Source organism: Neolamprologus multifasciatus, chromosome 22 (assembly GCF_963576455.1).
Source record: "Neolamprologus multifasciatus chromosome 22, fNeoMul1.2, whole genome shotgun sequence".
NCBI lineage: Eukaryota > Metazoa > Chordata > Actinopteri > Cichliformes > Cichlidae > Neolamprologus > Neolamprologus multifasciatus.
Window position 1 is genome coordinate 23,422,951 of NC_140459.1, and position 19,075 is coordinate 23,442,025.

Genomic DNA, 19,075 nt, shown 5'->3' on the forward strand with positions numbered 1-19,075 from the left:
TGCTTTTTAAGCAAAATATACACTTAGTGGCAGTTACATGTTGCTAGAAGAGGTTAGACCCTATTTTTCTTGGTGCTTGGTGCTATTTCTCAGAGATTTTGGTACATGATACATGATAGCGTCACACAGTTAATGCAGATTTGTCAGCTGGACATTCATGATATGAATCTCCCCTCCCACCATATCCCAAAGGTGCTCTATTGGATCTGACTGAGATCTAGTGACTGTGGAGGCCACTTGAGTACACTGAACTCGATGTCATGTTAAAAAATCAGTGTAAGATTATTTGCCTTTTGTGGCATGGCATGTTATGATGCTAGAAGCAGCCAGAAGAGGTCATAAAAGGATGGACATAGTCAGCAACAGTACTGCGGTAGGCAGGGGCATTAAACAACTGCCATACAGAAGCCCAAATTGTCAAGAAAATATTGCCGAAACTAATACACCTTCACCATCAAACTGAACTCTTAATACAACAGAGGATGGATCTGTGCTTTCGTGTTCTTTATGCTGTTTTCTGACCCCACTATCCAAAAGTTGCAGCAGAGATCATGACTCATCAGATCAGTCAGTGATTTTTTTCAACTCGAAACAGTCTGACCTCTGGTAAGGCATTTTCTCCAGTATATCAACAATTTCTGAAACAAATCCATGCCACATTCAAAATCTCTAAAATGACCGTTCATCCCCATTCTGAAGCTCGGATTGAATTTTTGCAGGTTGTCCTCACTATGTTTACATGCTTAAATGCAATGAGATTATCAAATATTTGTCCTAATGAGCAGTTAAACAGTAATACCTAATGAAGTGGCCAGTGAGTTTATATTTAGGCCATGAGGTAAAATCCCAGTAGACCAGCTGATCTCAGTGGTGGCCCCTGATGACTCAACCTTATGAACATTGGCAAATTTGATGTAGGGCACACTAGTTAAGGTGCTTAAGCTTCTGCAAGATTCTTCACAACCCATCACCGTACTATGTCCAACTCAGCGTTGTATACGTCACAAAAATCACCTCCCAACCATTTGATGTGTACAAGTGTGCTCAAAGCTAGGATATCCAGGGATATATCAATGGTACTCCAGGATGTTTTCAAGTTGTAAACAAACACTTACCATCACATGAGGGTGGAGGGCCCTCAAATTCCAAATGTGTACCTAGCCGACAGGTCAAGATGCTGTTTCCACTTAATTGGTATCCCGGGAGACATCGGTAGCGCACTATATCACCTGAAAACAGTGACGGACAAAGGAGAGCTACAGTCAAGGTCAAGGTCAGAAGCAGTAGCATTAACTGTTATGATACATGTAAAAAGTGCTCCTTATAAAGGATTCTATAACAATACAGAAGTTATCATCAGTCATGTGTTTCAGTGAAAACTGGGATGAATCTGTGGACACAAAAATCCCCATGGGATCCTACAGACACTATGTCAGTGTTGCTACTTTTATGCCTCTGAATAATAAAGGTCAAATACAGTGGGGCAAAAAAGTATTTAGTCAGCCACCGATTGTGCAAGTTCCCCCACTTAAAATGATGACAGAGGTCAGTAATTTGCACCAGAGGTACACTTCAACTGTGAGAGACAGAATGTGAAAAAAAAATCCATGAATTCACATGGTAGGATTTGTAAAGAATTTATTCGTAAATCAGGGTGGAAAATAAGTATTTGGTCAATAACAAAAATACAACTCAATACTTTGTGCAAACATAACCTTTGTTGGCAATAACAGAGGTCAAACGTTTACTATAGGTCTTTACCAGGTTTGCACACACAGTAGCTGGTATTTTGGCCCATTCCTCCATGCAGATCTTCTCAAGAGCAGTGATGTTTTTCAACTTTCAACTCCCGCCACAGATTTTCTATGGGGTTGAGGTCTGGAGACTGGCTAGGCCACTCCAGGACTTTCAAATGCTTCTTACGGAGCCACTCCTTTGTTGCCCGGGCGGTGTGTTTTGGATCATTGTCATGTTGGAAGACCCAGCCTCGTTTCATCTTCAAAGTTCTCACTGATGGAAGGAGGTTTTGGCTCAAAATCTCACGATACTTGGCCCCATTCATTCTGTCCTTAACACGGATCAGTCGTCCTGTCCCCTTGGCAGAAAAACAGCCCCATAGCATGATGTTTCCACCCCCATGCTTCACAGTAGGTATGGTGTTCTTGGGATGCAACTCCGTATTCTTCTTCCTCCAAACACGACGAGTTGAGTTTATACCAAAAAGTTCTACTTTGGTTTCATCTGACCACATGACATTCTCCCAATCCTCTGCTGTATCATCCATGTGCTCTCTGGCAAACTTCAGACGGGCCTGGACATGCACTGGCTTCAGCAGCGGAACACGTCTGGCACTGCGGGATTTGATTCCCTGCCGTTGTAGTGTGTTACTGATGGTGACCTTTGTTACTTTGGTCCCAGCTCTCTGCAGGTCATTCACCAGGTCCCCCCGTGTGGTTCTGGGATCTTTGCTCACCGTTCTCATGATCATTTTGACCCCACGGGATGAGATCTTGCGTGGAGCCCCAGATCGAGGGAGATTATCAGTGGTCTTGTATGTCTTCCATTTTCTGATGATTGCTCCCACAGTTGATTTTTTCACACCAAGCTGCTTGCCTATTGTAGATTCACTCTTCCCAGTCTGGTGCAGGTCTACAATTCTTTTTCTGGTGTCCTTTGAAAGCTCTTTGGTCTTGGCCATGGCGGAGTTTGGAGTCTGACTGGTTGAGGCTGTGGACAGGTGTCTTTTATACAGATGATGAGGTCAAACAGGTGCCATTCATACAGGTAACGAGTGGGGGACAGAAAAGCTTCTTACAGAAGACGTTACAGGTCTGTGAGAGCCAGGGATTTTCCTTGTTTGAGGTGACCAAATACTTATTTTCCACCCTGATTTACGAATAAATTCTTTACAAATCCTACCATGTGAATTCATGGATTTTTTTTCACATTCTGTCTCTCACAGTTGAAGTGTACCTCTGGTGCAAATTACTGACCTCTGTCATCATTTTAAGTGGGGGAACTTGCACAATCGGTGGCTGACTAAATACTTTTTTGCCCCACTGTAGCTACACAAATACAGAAACAGGAATTCATCTCTGTTGTCTTCAAAGGGAATGAGATCACCTGCCCTAGGTGATGCATTTGAGGTGTGTCTGAATGGACTGTGTATTCAGTGAACCTAGGCAATAAAAACAGCCAAAGTTAGAAGCTTCATGAATGCTTCAAAATGCTACGGTTCTGCAAATCTGCATGGGAACAACATTACATACAAAAAGGCAGAAGTGTCAGTGTCGTTGTGTTTAAGTGCATGGGTCTTATTGTGACAGCATTTCCACCTACCAATTTTAAATTCCTTGCTTGCCATCAGAATCTCAGCATTAGGAATGATGGGGGGAGGGAGGCAGTACTGTAGTCTGTAAGCTGTGAGTGCATCAAAGACATGAAAGGAGTTAAACAAAGCATATATGTAAATCAAGAGCTAGAAACAAAGCTAGATCCACACCATGTACAAACCTTGATAGCTGATACGAAAGAGTCCACCCTTCTCTGTATTACTACGGAACCGTATCAGCACCTGATTGGATGTGCTGCTGGGTGGGTCGTTGGGCTCTCCATCAGTAAACACACCTAGTTTCCTGGCTGTTTCTTGTGGACCATCCCTAAAAATGGAGGAATGTTGCAAGTCAACCATAAATGCAAAAACAACAATACGCTGGAAACACCAGCCTATGCTCCAGAGCTCACTTGTATAAGAGCCATAAAGAACCTTAAGGGTCTGTGATGCAAACAAACTACTAAGCCACATGCCAGATTATTGTCAAGCAGCTTCAGAAGAGTATAATCAAGCTGCTCACACTTCAACAAACCCAAAGAGATTACCCCTCGCCTGTTTTGGATGATTATGTTAAAATAAGGTAGAATTCAGAGATACAGTAAGCGTGGAGTGACAGGTCTCGACTGTGGTGCTCCTGCTAACAGCTATCCAAAGGGAGTGTCTCTGGAAGCTGTGGCCCAGCCTTGGCAGTCCCCTGGTGTGGGCATGGCCGATTAAGCCAGCTCCCAGATTCCTGCCACAACCATTCAGCTTAAAAACCATCTGTCTTTGGCTGTCAGACTGGGCATGGGAGATTACAAGCAGCTCTGGAAACGGCTGGCTAGGGACTGCTGCCTGACAGCACTCTAGCCAAGCCGCCATTAAGGGGCCCATTTCCTTGGCTCAGTAGTTCAGTGGATAGATACACAGCAGTGGTAGCTGGAAAATGGGGAACAAGATAGTCCCCCATCTTGGCTCTGTAGGAACTAGCTGGGAAAGATCAGCACAGCGGGGACCATTTATAGATGAGAAACAATACGATACAAAGTGGACATTTTGGCTCGCTTTAGCCATGTTGACTTAAATTATCGATGGTCTAAAAAAGCCTTAAACAAATTTCTATGAGTAGCACAAACAGTTAAACGTAGATGTCACCAGAAAACCATGTGGCTCTTTCATGTGGTCATGTTGCCAGGTTGGCTGGCAGTCAGACCTCCTGTCTCACTGAGAGCTGGGACCTTTGGAAGCTTTGGAGGATCAACTAGAACTGGCAAACATCATGTATGCAAAAACCTGGCTTTGGTGCCACATATGGCAATTTTAACCATGTATTATGGAGGTGATGAAAGGAAGCTTTACCCACTGATGCTCAGTCAAGCACAAAGGCAAAAGTGTATTTAAGACATCGTATTAAAAGACAAAAACAACAAATAATCAAAGATTTAAGAAAGTCTGATAACAAGTTCTTGAGAATTTCTGAGACGATGGTGAAGTTTAATACTGCTTTCCTCAAAATAACTTTCAAAATAACAAACTGTCCGCATTGTCTCATTGAAACTATTTCTGCATATCTGGAGCCTGTTACGCTGTCATTTCTTACCAGACAGTAATGAAGTCGTGTGGCCCATGAACTTGAAGGAGGGAGAAGTTCAGTTTGATGCCAAATCCAGGAGCCACAGTAATCAGCCAGGAGCAGTCAGCTGAGCTTGGATACTCCTCAGGGTAACTCGGGGAAAAGATGGTCCCATTGTCTGATGTGATGTTCCCACCACAAGGCACTGAGAGAGGGGGGTGAAGACAGGGAAAGTGTATATTTTATATAGGCAGGACAGATACATTAGGGTTGATACATAATTCAGGCACAATCAGCAAAAAAAGAGTTTTTCATCCCTCTCTCCTCCTGCTTCTCTGCTCAGTGTCTCTTTCCCACTCTCCTTCACTTTTCGACTGGTGCCCAGGCGCTTGTCTGAGCTAAAGATTAGCCAGTAAAGCCTGTTAGTAAGTGGGGACTTGGATGGAGTGTTTTGCTAAGATAAGGCCTCAACCCTTTCCCATTGGGGCAGTAGAGAGGGAGTATGGAGATGAGGCGAGGGTTTCATGTGGATGAGGCTTTTGAGGTGTGTGTGTGTGTGTGTGTGTGTTTGTGTGTATATATGTACAGCAAGTGTAGAAGGGGTAGATATGTGTGAGTGTGCAAACTCTGAGTGACAGGAAAAGGTTACAAGTGCGTGTACACTGATCTGATCTGGCAACACTAGAACCCCACATGTCGATACATGCCTGATACCCTTGAGTAAAAAAACAACAACAACAAAAAAAAACCAACAACTGCACAATCACAAACAGTAAATCACACTCAACCACTATTCATTGCATCACATAAATGTCTTCATTTGCTTTGGAAATGAACAAGTCCTTCACAGTCCCCAGGAATTTCTAACCACAGCTCAGCATTACATAAAAAATATATCTAGTCAACTCCAGCTTCCTGAAAAAACCATATTATTTCTGCCAGTAATTTTGTTGTTTTGATGTGTATTAAATCTACCAAGCCCAAAGCAGAAAACACAATCACGCAGCACTGCGCAATCTGAACACTCTCTATCTTGCTTACTCTTTTTCTTTTAAAGACTAAAACACCTAAAACACTTTTAAAACACCATTCACTTTCTGATCTAGTAATAATGAATTCACATTTAAACCTAGATTTCTATTGAAACATTTCCAGTTCTTGTTTAAATATCTTCTTAAGCTTTCATGTGCACAAACATTAATCATTAACCACCTTATTCTGTATACGTCACTTCCTGCAACCTCTAGTTTGTATATGTATTAATCTTTCGCAGAATGGTTCAATATTATGATTCCATGATTCCGGAAGCCTTGAGCTAACTTCAATTGCATGAATTTAGCGGTTTCCATTAAGGCTGCTCCCCCTTGTGGAGAAACAAGACATTAGAACCATTTTTCCAACATGCTAGTTAGGAGCATTACCACTTGTGGCTGCACTTATTATGTTACTAGCAGGGGATCTCATTATGGTCACAGACCAGTCAGTGATTTTAAATGACTGTTATCTGCAAACACATCCCTGTAACTGGCCTCAAATTATGCCATCCATAGATATATTTTAAATATCCCTTCAAGGGAATCCTAACAATCCTGCTGGTGGGCAAAGGGAAACCTCATATATACACTGTGGTGGGGCACAGAAATTTAGAGAGCGTAGTAATCGCTGTAGTGCAGGAATCTTAAGCAACCCAGAAGAGGTTTTCAGCTTGAGGACACACCCTTGCATGTTTTATCCTTGCGTTTGTCTTTCAGGTTATACGTTGTGGGCCGCATGTTCACGTTATAAAACTGCCAATTGTATTCCTGTAGCGGAGAGGCCCTTCTGCTGCTGCATCACCTGTTAAATGAGCTATCGATCAGGCCTATTGATTAAACCCCAGACACTCTATGGAGTTGCACCTCCGGTTGACGCATTGACTGTAAAGCTACTTAAGACTTGTGTGAAGAAGAGTATATGTTTGCTTGTAGAGTTGAACAGGCATGAACAGAAGAGTAAAATTCAGTCGACTATCTCTTAAAAAACAGAAAACAGCAGCACATTTGTCAAGTATTAGCGCCAAAACTTCACATGTTGGAACTCCTCATGTCAGTCTTAATACCAAATCAAACAAATTAATTGTGTCCAAATGAGTCTAAATGAAATCTTTTTAACTCCAAAAATGTTAGTCCATCTAAAGCCAGGCCTTGGCCATTATTAATTTATTAAAACATTCACACATGTTAACCGACACAGATGAGAATTGACAGGATCCTTTACCAGCTAGAAAGCTGTTGGGTCATAATAATATAGAAGTTTTAAGCATTATTATAGCGCTTAGTCTGCTGAGAGACATATTTTAAAACGCCCAAAGTCACTTATTGAGGCAATGGTTCGACCTGGCCTTGTGTATCTCAACAGACCTCCAGTTATTTTTTTTAATATTTTCATTTAAGAAAAAGGTCTGTTAATTGCAGCAGTAATAGATTCACAAGGTGTGCAAAGGAACCAACCTCAGAATAAAGTGTCCCTGCATGAGCCAGTTTAAAAAAAACAACAAAATATGTTTTTTCCAAGGCACAGGGAGGCTTTGATTTGTGCATGTCTATGCATGCATTTAAGTGTATGTGTGTGTATACATGTTTATGTATATGTGTGTATATGTGCATGTGCATCTATTTCTTTAAATGTGCATATGTTTTGGCATGTTACTGGGGTTATGAAACCAAATATATGTAGCAAAATGTAGAATTTAAGGTAGGAGGTGAGAAGTTTGTGCTTTTTCCTACTGTTTATTCCCACTCCTAACTACAGTTTTATCAGGGTGAGCCAGGGTGAGCAGGAGATGAGGGGTGGGGGGGTGCTGTCTTATTTAATGACTCATTTCAATGTAAGCAGCTATCTCCTGGAAGTTTTCAGTCTTTTGAATATGTGGCTTTACAGCTGAAGGCCCCTTGTGTTTCTTAATGTTCACAGGCCTCCCAAATACTGCACAGACTTTGTTAATGATCTCAGTGAACTGCTGTCTGTGATCTGTGTTGATTTCGACTGTGTAATTATTGTTGGGGATTTTAACATCCATGTGGACAACCCTCAGGACAACGGGACTAAAGACCTGAGTAACATTCTGGGCAACTTTAGGCTGACTCAGCATGTAACAGAGGCCACACATAATAGAGGACACACTCTTGACCTACTGATCTCCAAGGGCCTGAGCATTTCAAAGGTTACTGTGTCTGATGTGGGCCTGTCTGATCATTACTGTGTTTTCTTTGAAAGTAAAATTTCAGCCCACACAAATATATCAACAGCAGTGATCACAAAACGGTGTATAACCGAATACAGTAGTGAGATCTTTAACCAGGTCTTCCCATTAACACCTGACCTGTCCAGAGGTTCAGTCAATGAGCTCGTCAGTAGCTTCAATGCTAAAATGTTAAATGTAATGGATACTATTGCTCCCATTAAGGTGAAGGTTATCTCTGGAAGGAAAAAGTCTCCCTGGAGAAACTCCACACTGGTGAAAAATGAAAAAAGAGAGTGTAGGAAAGCTGAGCGCAGATGGAGAAAAACAAACCTCCAGGTTCATTATGACATCTATAAAGTGAAACTTCACAATTATAATTTACAACTGAGGAGTGCAAGGGGTCCTACTTCTCTGACATCATCACCAAAAACAGTCATAATGCTCGGGTCTTATTTTCTACAGTTGACAGGCTAACAAACCCTCCTGTGTCAGTGGCAGCTGAACTTCATTCGACCATGGCCTGCAACGACTTTGCCAAATTCTTCACAGAAAAAATCCAAAAGATTAGACAAGCAATTGGTACATCAACAGCAGATTCAGGATATATACTGTGTCCACCAAAAAACAGTTTAAACACCATCAAACAGTTTCACCCTATTAACAGCAAAGACCTGGAGGACATCTTAGGTCAACTGAACTCCTCCTCTTGCTGTTTAGATGTCCTGCCAACAAGTTTTTTCAAAAAGGTCTCAAAGACTTTGGAGTCAGACCTGTTACAGATCGTCAACCTCTCTTTAATGTCAGGTGTGTTTCCAGAACCACTAAAAACTGCTGTAATAAAACCTATACTGAAAAAGGAGAATCTTGACGAGACACACATGAACAACTACAGGCCGATCTCAAATCTCCCATTTCTAAGTAAGATCATTGAAGAAGCAGTTTCTCAACAGCTCAATTACTTCCTAAAACAGAATAACTGCTATGATGCCTAACAGTCAGGTTTTAGACAGAACCACAGCACTGAAGCCGCTCTGACCAAAGTCTTTAATGACATATGTCTGAATACAGACAGTAGAAAAATGTCAGTTTTACTTTTACTGGATCTCAGTGCAGCATTTGATACAGTTGACCACAACCTATTACTCAAACGACTGGAGAACTGGGCAGGTCTTTCAGGAACTGTACTAAACTGGTTCAAAACATACTTAGAAAACTGGAAATACTTTGTATCAATAGGTAACTTCACATCTGAGCAGACAAGTATCACATGTGGAGTTCCCCAAGGTTCCATCTTGGGACCCCTTCTGTTTAACATTTACATGCTCCCACTGGCACAGATTATAAAGAACAACAAAATAAACTATCATAGCTATGCAGATGACACACAAATATATATCACAATGTCACCAGGAGACCGAGGCCAGGCTCTTGGTAAATGCATTGAGGAAATTAATGACTGGTTGTGCCACAATTTTCTCCAGCTAAACAAAAACAAAACTGAAGTAATAGTCTTTGGTGCCAAAGAAAAATGATTACAGGTCACCAGAGAACTTCAATCTATACACCTAAAAACCACAAACCAGGCGAGAAATTTGGGTGTAGTGATGGATGCAGACCTAAACTTAGAAAAACACATTAAGACAATAACAAAATCAGCTTACTATCACCTCAAGAATATTTCAAGGATAAAAGATCTGATGTCTCAACAGGACCTGGAAAAACTAGTCCATGCATTCATCTTTAGCAGGCTTGATTACTGTAACAGCATCTTTACAGGTCTACCTAAAAAATCAGTCAGACATCTACAGCTCATTCAGAACTCTGCTGCTCGAGTCCTCACTAAGACCAAAAAAGCTCTGATGTCTTTACACTGGCTGCCTGTCCGTCAGAGGATAGACTTTAAAGTTCTGATGCTGGTCTATAAAGCTCTGAATGGTTGAGGACCAAAATACATCAGTGACCTCCTGACCCAGTATGAACCTTCCAGATCCCTCAGGTCATCTGGATCCGTTTTTTTATCAGTTCCCAGAGTCAGAACCAGACACGGAGAAGCTGCATTCAGCTTTTACGCTCCGTATATCTGGAACAAACTCCCAGAAAGCCTCAGATCAGCTGAAACACTCAGTTTAGTTTATTTAAATCAAGGTTGAAGACTCACCTATTCTCAGCTGAATTTGAATAAAACACCAAATCCACACTTTTAAGCTTAAATTTCAAAACTTACATTTTAACTACTGATTTTATCTACTGTTCTGATTTTATCTACTGTTTTTTTGTTTGTTTTTTAATCAATTTTAAATCATGCTTTTTATTTGTTTTTGTTTTTAATGTCTCTGTAAAGCACTTTGAATCACCTTGTTGTTGAATTGTGCTATATAAATAAACTTGCCTTGCCTTGCCTATTAAATAAGTTTAATAGGATTATTGTTATGTTTATATTTTTCTGTCGTTTTCGCACTATTGTAACATGTTCATAATAAAGCCTTATTTATATTTATATTCATTCTATATCCATCTACATGTGTGGGTTAATAAGCGTCAAACTACTGGTCAGATATAAATAAGACCAGAATAAGATAGATTTAATCTAGAGTAACTTGTTGCCTAGTAGCAATAGCAGCCTTGTGTTTGAGCTTATTTCAGTGCTATTAATGAAGAATGGGTCGTTATGGAGACAAAGCATACTAAGCTTTTAATTCATGTACAACTTAGTATAGGTGGCAATGGCAAGGATATTAAAGGAACAGTTATAGAAACTGAAATAAAGGATTACTAAGTGCTTTATGGTAATAATAACAATCTAGCGTGGTACTAATAGAGATGCTAATAACAGAAGTTCTTTTTTCTATTTTGCAGACTTAATTCTTGTCATAGACAAAAGGGGGAAACTGAAAAAGGTGTTTTTCTCAAGTATTTGAGTAAAATAAAAAAAACAATCTAAATAAAAAGAACAAAGAGATCAAACAAGAGCACAAATATCTAGTTCTGAGACATGATAATAATGCAAAGTGGGCTAGTGCAGGCAAAATAACAAAAAGAAGTCAAATTTAAATAGTAACATTTATACCCATTGAGAAGAGTATTTTTTACGTGTTATTAATTTTCAATATGCTATGCCTCTACTGCCACGCATACCGAGCTAACCTTCAGCATGGACGGGAGAAAGAACAGAGTTATGGACATAAATCAGAATTGGATTTGCTCTATGCGCTCCCTGAAGACGAGTCTGGTATTCTGGGGGTTTCAGGACTGAGTGATTTGTCCTGGATTGATTCTGCATCTGATGGGTTTTCATCTGACAGTTATCCAGAGTCTGCACGACAAGTATGCGCTACACAAGTATGCTATAAATAGCCTGCAATTATTGAAGTGGTTATAAAACACGGGCTTCTCTTCAATCGTGTGTTGGTTCAACAAATTCAACAAGAGCAGAACACGCGCACGGTCAAAGACACACGGGAAACCACAATCTGCATGTTTGCGCACAACCCTGAGACGGAGAAGCTTATTGCTCTATTATTTTATTGTCACTTTATGTGAAGCAAACAGGGACTACGGGAAGCATTCCTTATCAAACCCTGTGTTTTAGAATGACCTGTCTGCAGCTTTAATAGCTGAACTCTTGCTGTTTTAGCATTAAACCAAACGTTATTTGGGCATTAGTGTGGTTCAGTTCACAGGTGCATTTATGCCATTAAACAGAGGTATCTCTAACCTCTTCATCAGACCACAAACCAGGCCACAGCATCAGGGCAAAAGTGAAATACGGCAACAGTCAGGACTTATTCAAACACATATCCTCACATACAAGCATATGCCCACTTTGAGTACACATGAATACACAAAGTACTGAGTGCATGGATGCATACAGATTACTACATATATGCATTTTAATGGGTAGTATTCATTAGCGGAAATACTGCATTAAGCCAGAATGAAATGAAGCATATTAAATGCTTTATCTATCAGTATTACAAAAATAAACTGTTCATTTATACTAAGTACTGATATCATAGGACAATGCAACAGTGTTTGAATAATAACAATACTAATTCTTCCCATTAACATAATTAGAATAAGAATTTTATTATACCACAATAAGCGTATCGCACACACATGCAAGTATAATTTTCTTTCAGGTCCCTGGAAATAATCTTTCAGCTTCAAACTGGACGTGACTCATGAAAAAGCCCACATACAAGAAAATAACACGAGTGCGAGAATAAACTCTATCTCCTGTTCCCGGCGCCTTTTCACTCGGTTGCTCCTCCTTTCACTCCCATTTATCTCCCCGCTCGCCCATTCAAAGTTCCAGTGTCACGGCCATCACCTCTCTCGGTAATTTTGCCGGCCTTATTGAATAATCGACGCAAGAATGTGGGTCAAGGACGAGGCGAAAGAACAGCATCCATTACTTTTCCTTTCAATCCAGCCTCTCTTTTATTCATCTTTTATTTGTCTCCGCTTCTCTTTAGCGCGGTATTGATTTTTCGCTGAGGAGTGCTTTGCTTCATTAATAGGGGATAATAATTCAGTTTAATTACATTATTCATAATAGATAATCATTATCTCCATGGCCACACTTTGCTCTAATGATGTAATAGTTCAATACGTTACAGTTTTAACAGCAAGTTATGGTTTTATTCGTTTCGTTCTGCGCACAGCTGTCCTCTTGTTTGCTCGCATCACTTACCTTCACAGCGAGGGGAAGGGTGATCCCAGTTGCGGGTGGTGCCGTGCTCACAAGTGAGGATGGAATGTCCCGTCAGCTGATACCCGGGCAGACACTCGAAGGAAATAGACTGGCCCACGTTGTAGCCAGCACCCACCACCACCCCGTAGCGAAAAGGCTCTGGATCTGGGCACTCCTGTAGCTCATAAGCTAAGGGATAAAAGAAGAGAAATTTGCTATTAAAGCTAGATACATTCATACAGCTATGAAACTTAAACAGAGAATCATATTATTTTCACATCAACAAAGTCGATCAGGAAAGTACGTTTCCTAAAGGCTCACTGTTCTGATGATTGCTGTGGTTGTGAACGCTACCCGCATGGATGTTCAAATAGTTTTTCTCTTACTGTCTGAAGTTAGCTAACAGTAGCTATCAAACCACTAAAGACTTGCCTTAATGTGTGAATACTCAGCTTCCAGACAACAACACTGTTATAGCGGAGGATCCTCTATTTTTATTTCCCACTTTCAATTCCCCTTCATCATGTGTCTGTTGTTCCTTAGGCACAACCTCCCACTCACTCCTCCTCATCCCCCTCCGCCTTCTTAGACAGGAGTTTTCAGAGGAGAGAAAAAAAATGCCTAAGGCAGGTTTGACTTGTACCAGAGGAGTATGATGCAGTCATCAGAGGTAGCGTGGGTAAATAATTCTTACTTTTCTTATTCCTATTTTTTTTTTCCTTTTGGATACAAAACCAGGGCAAGCAGTGAGCCTTGAAAAGCACGAATATAAATATGACTAAAGGAATTGATTTCTATGGATCACAGCTTCTCTTTGTAGGAGATAACTCATGCAAATATTGCAAAAAAGGGGAGGGGAGGGATGGTATTTGCAAATATAATGCTTGATTTATATGCTAATGTACACATAATTATGTAAATGCACAATGCTACCTTTCGATTTGCTGGCTCGTTTGCTGAATCCCAAAACACAAACTTAGTGTGCCTGTTGCATTTGCGGACCGGGGGAATTTATTCCTTGCAGACGTGCAGATATGCAATGAAGCCTTTTATTGGCACATGCTAAAGCAATCTTTGAAGTGATCAGCAGTTTTATATACAGCTATTTATCCGGGGAATTCACTGCCTCTCTGCGCTGATTAGTTCTTCAGAGTCAGTTATAGCACTAATTCAGTAATGTTATGGCTTTACATGAATAAATTTCACACTGAAGCGACACTAATAGTACTTAAGTGTACTTGCTGAAATAAAAGTAAACACTCCTGAAGATAATGATTGATTCGTTTCCTTCCGCAAGATGAAATTCATCACTGTGGCTTTCACTCTTATACTGATTTTAGAATTGCTTCAATTCAGGCAAAATAGCTCTGATATTCTTTATACCGCATTAGTTCTGATACGTGCATTTGGCACTCCTCTGCTGAATCACATTTCAGTAACAGGAAAAATGGACTGAAGCAGCCTAAAAGTGCCACAGGTGCTGGAGTAACGCATGCAGAACAAAGTAGCTCTGAATATTGACACTGGCCCAGCTCTGCAATGGGTAAAATAGTTTTGGTTGATATTTTTAGTATTAAAAGCATATAATAAGTCTGCTTCCTCAGACATAATCCAAAAGTTCAGATTATATCCCACCTCTAGTCTCCCGATCTTTTAAAAGGCCATCACATTTGGATACCTACCCTGGTACTCAAACCTGAAGCCAGGCTTGTTCTGCGAATGGTCACTATGGAAATAAATTGTGGTCTCGTGGGAGGTGGTGAGAAGGGAAGAGGGAACATCCTGGCCGCTGAATCTGCCAATGACAGCACTTGTTTCCAAGGGCCCATTGCGTATCTCAAGGAAGTCGTGGTTGGCTTCAGTGGAAAAGTTGAGGAACTGTATGTGGGCTCCTGTTTATAAGAAGTGGATAATGGCCATTAAAAAACAAAATTACATTGTCTTCCCAAAAATACTATCAAAGCTAAAGTAGGCGAGTCATTCCGCTTCTTATTATGTGCAGAAAATGGTTGCAATTCAGTCGTAGCACTCAATTGACATGAGTGAATGGACGGGGCGAAAACAATTGTTTACAATTATACCAGAAATTAAATGACACTGAATGTCCTTTATTTTTGTATTTACAGGGGAGCTGATTTACGCATGCTGGTACTCAAGGATTTGTATTGTAGCTTAGTCACATCAGAAACCTACTTGAGTGAATAGGAAGCAGCTTGTTAAGGTGACTGCTGTCAGGTGGCAGCTGCCAGACTGCTGTTGCACATTTCATCCGTGAAATCAAAAAGGTAAATGTGGTAAAGTAGATTGTGGCGCTCTTATACTTACTTAAAAAAAGTATGAGAGCACCCCTATTTTGTGCGAGTAGCTAAATGCTGCCCTCACTTATCCGCACCAGAAATATGAGTGCGGATTATTCCTGAGAAGTTGTCATGGCAGCTGTATGAACCAATGTAGTTCTATTATACCTTCATGTAGAAAAGAATAGTCGTATTTAGGCTGTGTAACATTCTGGAAGATAGCACGCTTAAAAGAAGGGCTAATGGTGCTAGCTCCATTAGTGTTAGCCACACCTAGCATAACTAATATAGCATTGTATGTGTGTAATGCTACACATTTCAGCAATATTTGAAAAACAATTTAATCAAGGCCAACTAACCCCAAAAATGTTTATCCCACTATTTTTCGTCTAGGGCTCCAGATAGTTGCATTTATTTTAAACTACCTCTTGAGAGCCTTCTAGACACGACTGTCATTATCAAGATAAATCTACATGTACAAACACTGTCACTCCACGGTCCAGCCTTACAAGTTGTACAATTAAAGGTTCTTTAGTGTAGAAATGCCAGCGTGACACGCTGTAAGAGCCTCTCATGTCTCTCACCGTAACCAACTGGCAGGTAGATTCTCCAGGTGCAGTCACTGTTGCTAGGGTAGTTGCCAGGGAAACCGGGACTGAGAATCATGCCCTCCATCTCTTCCCGAATTCCACCACACTGAGCTGGCAGAGTCCAGACAAAGCATTTCATTAGCATCCGCAAAAAAGTGATTCAGCCACATTACAACTATTTTACAAAACAATGATCTGCTCAGTCATCAGATTCATAAAAAAGGATGTGGGTGAGAGAGGTGATGAGGTGCTTGCAGATAGAGCACTTGAGATACAGTTTGAGAGGGTCCCAAAGTAAATACTACAAAACCTGGTCATCCTTTGTTGAATATGTGGAGAAGTTGTCATTTGCTGAAGTATGATGTAATACTGCTTTTATCTGTGTTTGGGTTTATTTCTCTTTCTTTCTTTAAAGCCACCCACTATCTGTAGCAAGCCAAAAAGAACTGCGCACAATGCAGCCTCCCCCTTTTATTTATGTATTTATTTTATTCTATTTTTGTTTTGTTTTTTGGTGGGTTTTGTTTTTTTTTTTTTTGTTTGTTTATTTGTTTGGTTGGGTTTTTTTGCCTTGTTCACATGGTAGAACTTTTTTTTTTGTGCCCATAGCTTACACATTCTCCTGCATCCAACTGGTTTGCCACTGCGTGGCGCAACCAGTTTTACAAGGGCAGTATTTGTAATCGCAATTTAAGTTATATTTTTCTGCACTTTTGTCACATTGGAAAATCATAAATAAAATTGTCAAAATTTAAAAAAAAGGATGACCATCCTTTTACTGAAGCATAACAGAGGTGAAAATGAATTTAAAGCCACAATTTTTTCACTCCAGTCAAAATAGTTACAGATCTTATTAGCAACGATAAAATGCAATGTATTTTATGTTAAAGATATCAAAATAAACTTAAAAAATACTGATAAATGTATTAAACATTTTACATCTAAAGATGACAGCAACTGGACAGGGTATCTCAACCACCAATGAACTCTACAGCCACCTTATACTTTTATTAATCACAAGATATGTGATTTAGCGGTGCCGAGTATGGTATACTTTGCTGTCCTTCATCATCCTCCTTTTATGTTAAACCGCTTATTCAATAAAAGCATTTCTTTGATTGAAATCAAGGACTAAGTCTCAAAAGAGATTTAAAAAAATGCACGGAAATAATTAGAGGAAAAAGGTGATGAGATCAAAGAGGATGAAAAGAGCAAGAGATCATGTCGCCGAGATGAAAGTATACTGCAGCTAGTGGTAAAAGAATTAGCTGACTCAATGAAAAAGAATGAAAGAGGCACTGTTGGGAGGGGGAAACAGGCAAACATGGGGGGGGGAGATTAAGAAATGAATGGGACAAACAGGCTATGTGTCAAATAGAGAAAATCAAGGTGATGTATCATTGTGTCTCTGCAAGGAACAAGTGAAGGGTTAAATGTAATCCTGTAGCAGTGAAAGCCTGAGGTAATCAGGAAACTGCTGATGCCTGTAAACACGATGAATCTCCCACCGACTTCAACCAATCATGGTGTGAGTTGGAACTAATTAGGGTATAGTAGGTTGCTCCAATAAGTGGAACCACTTTGTCAAGGTGTTCTAACAGACAGGAAACACTTAAAGAGAGGAGCTTTTGCAGTTACTTTCAGCGTGTTCGCTCAGCTTTCAAGGTAGCAATATAAATTCACTTTAAAAGTGCAAAAGCGTGCACAGCCTCAAGCAAAAAGACAAACAATTGACTATAACCTTTTCTTTTGCTGTCTTGTTTTAATGATTTTTGATTGGGAACAACCTTGGGAGGAACTTTGTCATCTGCACTATACTATTTAATAATAAAGTAATTCATTTCAAATACTTTGAATCACCCAATGAAGATCCCCAATGAAAGGAAAAAGCTGGTATTTAGAAAAGACACAGGACGCAAACAGGAGGGGGCAAGGACACAAGGAGCAAGTAAAGAAAGGCGTTTTTACCTATGCAGAGAGGAGGTGGGTAGTTCCATCGTCTGACAGTTCCAGGCATACAAGTGATGTGCGAGTTCCCCTGCGAGAAGCGTCCATGCACACATGCACAAAGACAAAAGTACGGGGGAAAAAAGAGCAGGCAATGAATTAACTTGTTCGCTCCACTGTCACTCATCTGTTGCTCCAATTATTTGATCCTGCTGCTTTTCTCTACATGACTTCATGTGGCGCCTAAAAGACTAAATCCATCTGAAGTGACAGAGAACGATAGCGGCATATAAAGAGCAACATACAGAGCGAGAAAAAGACAGGGAAAGAGTGCGGAAAAATTCAAAGCCATTTCTGCAAAGCCAAATATGAAAAACCGACTGGCATTTTTCAGAAAATTTAAAAGCCCTTGCCGCAATTCTTAGAAAATTGTCATGAAAATGGCAGAAAAATGTCACATGTGCATGTTGGAACATAACAGACTGACAAAATAGACTGTTTATAATCTGACAAACTCTAACAGCCAGGCCATTAGAAGTCTTCAAATGTTCAATGTTTTAGAACAAAATCTCAGAAGTCTGTGGCTATAACATTTATTACGAAGGTATTTGTTCAGCATTGAAAGAACAGTAATCCTGAAGCTGGGGATAGGTTTCATGATGATGATATATGTCAAAAGCAGAGGAAAAGCAGTCTGCCAGCTGATAGAAATGAACTAACACAGGAGAACAGATTTACAAAACAAATTTAATTAGAAATGCCGTACAATTTATTTATTAGACCTCAGTGATAAAAATAATGTGATTTGATGAGCAATGCTAAACATAAACACACACATAAAAATATTGTTAATCCTTGTGAAAATGACTGTTCGCACAGTGTTCCCAAAACCTTTTTGGAAATTTGGTCATTTTAGGGAAACACGTCACTGCCACCGCACCAATCGAGCTTACTGAAGTCTACAGAAAGGAAAATGCTAAGCACAACCAGTGAGAAAATAGGAGTGACGTAAATCCAACCTGGCATTTTAATGTGAGAACAAGGAGTGAGAACTGACGGATACACATAGTCTCAATGGAGTACAAATAGAATTTGTGTGAACTACTGTACCCAGTGTTCTCCTCCGATGTCACCATCTGTCTCCTGAAGGACAGATGACTTCAGGAGCACTTTTTTGAAGGGAATACAGAATTCTGATTTCTCAGCACACCAGCGCCACGGCCTTCATATTATAGCTAACAAACCGAGGACACTTGTCAACATGCTTTGAATTTGGATGGTAACTTTCTTATAAGCTTATTGGGAAGTTTAGAAGTATAAAACTACAAAACTAGTAAGTTACATAATGAAATGTAACTCTTGCTTATAGATATTACTTACATTTTATGAATGTACGACACAACTTCACTGTTGGTTGTAAGGTGTTATGCAGCCAATTG

At 40.1% G+C, this 19,075-nt stretch overlaps 1 protein-coding gene across 1 annotated transcript in view; it reads right to left on the reverse strand.

The window, feature by feature from the left end:
- csmd2 (CUB and Sushi multiple domains 2) overlaps positions 1–19,075 on the reverse strand; it is a 265,124-nt gene that overhangs the window by 41,465 nt on the left and 204,584 nt on the right. Inside the window, exons 40-47 of the mRNA XM_085147768.1 lie at positions 17,658–17,727; positions 15,684–15,800; positions 14,485–14,694; positions 12,803–12,991; positions 4,914–5,091; positions 3,514–3,659; positions 3,340–3,420; positions 1,116–1,229 (exon numbers count right to left, since the gene is read on the reverse strand). Of these exons, the coding sequence (XP_085003894.1) occupies positions 1,116–1,229; positions 3,340–3,420; positions 3,514–3,659; positions 4,914–5,091; positions 12,803–12,991; positions 14,485–14,694; positions 15,684–15,800; positions 17,658–17,727 (1,105 nt within the window). The remainder of the gene's footprint in view (positions 1–1,115; positions 1,230–3,339; positions 3,421–3,513; positions 3,660–4,913; positions 5,092–12,802; positions 12,992–14,484; positions 14,695–15,683; positions 15,801–17,657; positions 17,728–19,075) is intronic.